The sequence below is a fragment of the Leiobunum rupestre genome, chromosome 8 (genome assembly GCF_980474605.1).
Source record: "Leiobunum rupestre chromosome 8, qqLeiRupe1.1.hap1, whole genome shotgun sequence".
Classification (NCBI taxonomy): domain Eukaryota; kingdom Metazoa; phylum Arthropoda; class Arachnida; order Opiliones; family Sclerosomatidae; genus Leiobunum; species Leiobunum rupestre.
In genome coordinates this window covers 43,277,296-43,283,295 of record NC_143391.1, presented here as the reverse complement: position 1 = coordinate 43,283,295, position 6,000 = coordinate 43,277,296, and the positions used below count along the sequence as shown (strand labels likewise).

Here is a 6,000-nt window from a genome sequence, read left to right as displayed (position 1 = left end):
CTCCCTGATTTAAAACGGACCAAATTCGGAGTGGAAAAGTGAACTGAACTGAACTGAATTGAACTGTAGCGAAAACGTACTAGCGGCGGCATCTCAAAAAAACAAAATCCTAACATCACCCTGCCCCTGTGACTTACTACCCAGTTATACATCAGTAAACCGACCTATTAACATTTGACTTAATTAATTAAAAATAAAACAAAAAATATACAATCGAGATTTAACAACTTCTAAACATACCAAAAAATTAAAAATAATTGTCTAATGTCTCATAGATATTAGTTTCCATAGAAACTGTTAAAGTTTAATTAACTTTTGAAAATAGTACGGGATCCAAAGGTAAACCCTTATATCTTTGAGATATAAGGTTTTATGAAACTTATCACTTTGTAGTACTACAACTTTAAATAATTTAAAATGATTTCCTCAAACAGAATGCGTTAACAACGAAATTTCAGTCGTTAGAAATTTAGTTTATAATCTTTTTTCGGCGAAAACAAAAATACTTTTAATTTATTTAAAAAAAAAACATTTAGTCTACTACAATATGTATCTATATCAAAATAAATAACATTTTATTGAAAAGAATAAATTATTTATTTTAGTTTTGGTCAATATAACAAAAAGACCAAATTATATTAGATTTCACGGTTAATTTCTCTCAATTTTGTTCGTTAAAAACTGGAAATTTGGGTTTTAATTTTAGTATGACCATAAGTAACATAACAGATATACGTATGACGCTTCCTATTGCTTTAATATTAATTTTCTAACCGAACCTTCTTTCGGCACTGATACTCTCTTCAAGCTGTGACTTGGACTCGCAACTTACCGTTCTTGAGGAATAATTTTCGTTAAGAATTTAAGCCTAATATCAAAGAGTCGCGATGAATTTTGACATTGTTTTGAAACCCTCATGCGAATCGCGCGTGCCAAAAAATTACTTGGGCTCGTGCCACCAAGAAAAAACTTTTTAAATTTTATCAATTAAGTGTAATATTCCGCCGATCTATAGGAAACCAGATATTTCGGCTTATGCGGAAGTTTCGCTTAATTTAGATACTAAGGGGCTCTGTGCTGATAAAACATCTGGATTGTGCAATAGCTATGAAAATCAGTTCCGTTGTAAATCTCGTTAATTGTCGATGTCATTTATCTAGACTTCAGAAAAGCGTTCGATACCATTCCCCATCCTGAATTGATTGCTGCTCTGCAGAAAGCTGGTATTACGGGAGCTGCTCTCACATGGCTCTCCAACTTCGTCATCGGGCGTCGGCATTCTGTTGTCCTTCAAGGGTATGCTTCACCACCACAAACTCCTCTCACAGGGGTTCCCCAGGGGAGTGTGCTTGGTCCGATCCTTTTCACCGTTTTCATCAATTCCATGCCGCAGGTGGTCCAGCACTCTCGACTCTACTTATTTGCCGACGACTCAAAATTAGCAAACCAGGTTTCCACCTCATTAGATCAACAGCGCCTCAATCAAGACCTCCAGGCTGTGGCGGCCTGGGCTAAAGCTCACAAAATGGAATTTAATGTCTCTAAATGTGGAGTGAACCACCTTGGGCGTTCTAATCCCTGTGCTTCGTACTTTTTGGGTGGTTCTACTATCTCGACAGTGATTCTCCGGTGCGCGATCTCGGAGTTTGGGTGGACTCCTCCCTCAACTTCAGTCACCACTGCACAAAAGCTGTTAAAAAGATTAATTCTATCACCGGCTTGACACGTCGCTCTTTTTATTTTCGCTCCCCACGGCTGATACGTACCCTGTGCAACTCCCTTGTCTTGCCCTATATCAACTTTGGATCCGAAGTGTGGAGCCCGCCCCTTCAAGGTGACCGGGGCAACTTTACAAAAGCCCACAGCCGTTTTAATAAACTCACTAAGGGCCTCGAGTGCCTTCCTCCGGTTGCGCGGAATGAGGCCCTCAAACTGGACTCCCCGCTTCTCAGACACGCGATTAATGACCTGGTGTGTATCTGGAGCATGTGGTCGGGTCAGTCTGCTCTCCAGTTGTCCGCTTTCTTCAAATTAGACACTCTTCGCAAGACCAGGGGTCTTGCAGCAAAAATATTCAAACCATGGGCCCTGACCAAACAACGTCAATGGCACCTTGCTTTCCGTGCTATCCAAACTTGGAACTCCCTCCCCGCAGATGTACTTTCTGCTCAATCTCGTTGGACTTTCCGCAGCCGCACTCGGGAGTTTCTCCATTCTACCGTTTAATTTTTTTTTTTTTGCTTTTCCACTTGTGGGTTATATACAAGCTATTCTAGCTTCGTAACTTTTATTTTTCTTATTAATAAATAATAAATAATTTTTTACCCTTTGTACAATATTTCGTTCAGAAAAATCTGGCAACGCTGATGGGTATTTTCAATTTAGGTCTTTTGGCGGGGTTATTCGGGTCGTCTGCTTGCTGCATTAGTTGTTTAAATAATTTTCCTTACTTTCAGACTTTCCCTGTTTATTTTTCTTTTTGAATAAAATTAAATATTGAATATTAACTATATAAATGAAACCGAAATCGTATTCTGTAAGTGGAAATAGCAGTAATTACGTGAAATTCTCATGGGAGAAAGTAGACTTAAATTGTGAATACAGTAACTGCATTTCTACGGACACCTTTAATAGTTTATCAGCATTAATACAACATTTAAATCAGCACATTGAAGTTATAGAACAATATGTTCGAGAAAATCCAATTCATAGTACGTGTATATTGTAATTTTTAAATCAATTGCTGGCATTATCCGAGGGGCTAACCACTCTTAGAAAGTCTGTACACCAGACTACGCTTAGATTACCACTGCCAAAGGCAGGGACTTCAAAGATTATGCGTAGTCCCATTAGTACAGTCAAAGGTACGGCTCTGTACACCGATTACGCGGAGTGATCAGCCCCTCGGCATTATCTCTAGGGCTTAATAAGAATTTTTCTGCTTTCTAGGTTTGCTTATGTGCAACTGGAAAGACTGCAATGCCGAAATCTCAAACTTTGCTGAGCTTAAAAGGCATCTTCATTATCACGCTCATCATTCCAAATTAAAATGCTACGGAAGAAATTTCATGAGTAGAAAAAATATGGTTATGTCTTGCAAAATAGAATGTTTTAGTTCAAACTTTGTTCCCGAACTTCCTAAGGAGTTTCTTTGTGCTTGGAGAGATTGTGGTGTAGGTTGAAATATTTATTTCAATTATATCAAGATTTGTCATATATTGGATACCATTTTTTAAAATCCTTAGGACGCATTTGAAGATCCTGAAGTTTTTTATCGACATGTTGATATACATGCTGAAGACAATCCACGTGGGAATAATCCATCGGTGAAAATTATTTGTTATTGGAATGGTAGAACAACATTTATCTCTTTGCATTTAAGATTTATATTTCATTTCAATTATTTAATAAAGAATTTTTTTAAGGGTGCTCCACTAAAGTCTCAAGTTTATATAAATTAAAAGAGCACCTAAGAAGCCATACCCAGGAGAAAGTTTTGGCTTGTCCTAATTGTGGTGGTACATTTTCATCAAGAACAAAATTTTATGATCATATTACCCGACAAGAGAAATCTGATGGTGCTGGTGAGTGTTTAAATATTTAAATAATTAACCACTTTTAATTTTTTTAAATGAACCCTCCCATAAAATGCTATCCTCAAAATCTAAAGCCAAATAAACCCTTTTCCAACCTCTTGCCTCTAATTCCTTTATTAGAATCCCTATATGAAATGTTTATGATTTTATTCCCCTTAGGAACTTTCAATGCATTCCTACTTTTGACACATTCATTAGGGGTAGATTATTCAGGCAATGGAAAGCGACCAACAGTAAAAAAATTACAATTAAATGGACAAGGGTTAAGTTAGATCATTTTAATTTGAAATAACGCGGTACTTTGGCACATATGCCTTTGAGGTGGAGAATATTCATTGCTGTGTAGAAGGTATAGACAAAATTCCTCCCATTCTCCCCACCCCACATATTAAGTCTTTTGCCCCAGGACTGAAATAATCTCTGCACGGCTTCGATAATGTTATTTAAAGAAGAAGCTAATTTTCAGTTTATGCTGATTTGCAGCGCAAAAATTGAACAATATTTCGTTGCCAGTAAGGTATCAGTGTGGATATTGTTTGAAAACGTTTTCCACTGAGAGATTATTAAGGGATCATACTCGTAGTCATGGTAATTTATTTAAATGTTATACACCACCAGGAACCCGTAACGCTACTATGAATTGAATAATGGAAAATAGTCTTGAAAATGGATCTTGTGAACCCACACCCACTTCATTTTCTCATCAAACTTCATAGATAATTTGAAATGTTCTGCAAAAAATGTACATTAACTATTGGCAAAAGGAAGTAACTGAAATATAAAAAATATTGGATCAGATGCCAGGCTTTGTGTATCCCAATATCAACCAGGATACTAGATAATTATTCCTGGTAGCATTATGGATACCTGTATATTCTTATTTCAAACACTTCCATAAATGTCTTACATTCTGTTGTTTTACTTCAAACATTTGTAGTTAACCAGTACAAATGTCCATATTGCGACATGACTACTCCAACTCCTTCAGCCTTAAGAACACATATTCTTTACCGACATTCTGAAGAGAAGCCTTTTCCTTGCAAGCGTTGCACCTACAGAGCCAAAAACCAAAATGATTTAAGAAAACATTCACGAGCTCACAACAGAAATAATGTCCTTACATGCCCTTATGAGGATTGCTCATTCACAAGCCAAAGCTCTAGCGCTCTATGTCATCATATTAAAACTACTCATACGGTAATTATTTTATGTTTATATTCTAAGAACGTATTTATTTATACTTAAGGAGAATTACTATATTGCGACAAGTTTTAGAATTGCAGCAAAACTTAAGGTCTCCACTGGATGGTCTGGTATCCAGTCCTTCAGTCTACCCTACTTTAGTATCTTCATTGAAGATAGCAGTTATAGTGTTCAATTTTACATGGTGTTTTAGAGGTTTTCAGTCTCAACTTTCAGCATGATCAGCGGTCTCCATTGTTCCAGTCTCCATTGAAATTGCAAGTATCCGGTCACTGAGGTCAGACTGGAGCCTGGAGCCAACGACGTATACTTAATATACTAAATACATTTATGATATGCCCAAGGAATTATATGCAAATCTACAAGATATAAGATAGGTTCGTAATCCTGACATTCTATATTATTACCAGGACAAAGGATGTACGTACATGTGTCACATTTGCGAAGGAAAATTTAGAAGGGGTTATTATCTAACAAGGCATTTGTTGAAAAAACATAACTTGCAATGGCCATCAGGTCATTGCAGATTCAGGTGCGATAGATTTAATTTTCCTTCTTGAGAATAGCAGTATCATGAGTTTCTTTTGTCAATTTGGCACAACAAATAGGTATCAAAAAGGAAAAGACAACGTATACCAACTACAAACTGTGCGTTATGAATGGTTAGATGTTTCAGAAGCGGTGCTAAATAAGGACGATAAAGCTAACCAACTGAGTCCTGATGAAGTTGATATTGATGACCCTTCAAACTGCAACGAAGATGATACGACTGCAAGCCTAGATTATCCCACAACTTCATCTGTTCACGAAGACAGCGCTGAAAGCGGTGATGTGATCCCAATTATGATGATTTGCAATGATGAAAATCTAGTTTCGTCCGAAATGGTAAATGGTGGAACTACCTCTGAAACTGGTGGGGTGATTCCTATTATGATGATTTGCGATGATAACAACATCATGTCATCTGAAATGGGAAATACCGCCAACACCTTGATTAGTTTTTCCCAAGCAACTGACACTTTTGTAATAGATAACCATCAAGCTTCTTGTAATGAAATGAGAAATGAAAATAGAATAATTTCTTTATTAAAATCTAATGAAGATGGGTCAACTGTAATTGAAATGGCTGAAGTAATTGCTGAAGGTTAAAATTTATGTTGAGAATTTTACTGTAACATAATTAACCAAAATAAACTTATTT

General features: G+C 36.6%; 1 protein-coding gene across 1 annotated transcript; it reads left to right on the top strand.

Annotated features, from left to right (window-relative positions):
* Nucleotides 1–2,423: 2,423 nt before the first annotated feature.
* Nucleotides 2,424–5,978, top strand: LOC149933408 (histone H4 transcription factor-like). The gene is made up of 8 exons (XM_090157466.1): nucleotides 2,424–2,711; nucleotides 2,950–3,173; nucleotides 3,246–3,351; nucleotides 3,426–3,584; nucleotides 4,080–4,184; nucleotides 4,534–4,793; nucleotides 5,210–5,331; nucleotides 5,408–5,978. The coding sequence occupies exons 1-8, from the start codon at nucleotides 2,516–2,518 to the stop codon at nucleotides 5,946–5,948; spliced, it is 1,713 nt and encodes a 570-aa protein (XP_090013592.1). The 5' UTR covers nucleotides 2,424–2,515; the 3' UTR covers nucleotides 5,949–5,978.
* Nucleotides 5,979–6,000: the final 22 nt, after the last annotated feature.

Bases quoted from the DNA above. Each gene is read 5' to 3' on its own strand.
- LOC149933408 (XM_090157466.1), top strand. From the start codon at position 2,516: ATGAAACCGAAATCGTATTCTGTAAGTGGAAATAGCAGTAATTACGTG. The intron at 3,352-3,425 runs GTAGAACAACAT...AATTTTTTTAAG, and splicing joins AATTATTTGTTATTGGAATG to GGTGCTCCACTAAAGTCTCA. The intron at 3,585-4,079 runs GTGAGTGTTTAA...GCTGATTTGCAG, and splicing joins AGAGAAATCTGATGGTGCTG to CGCAAAAATTGAACAATATT.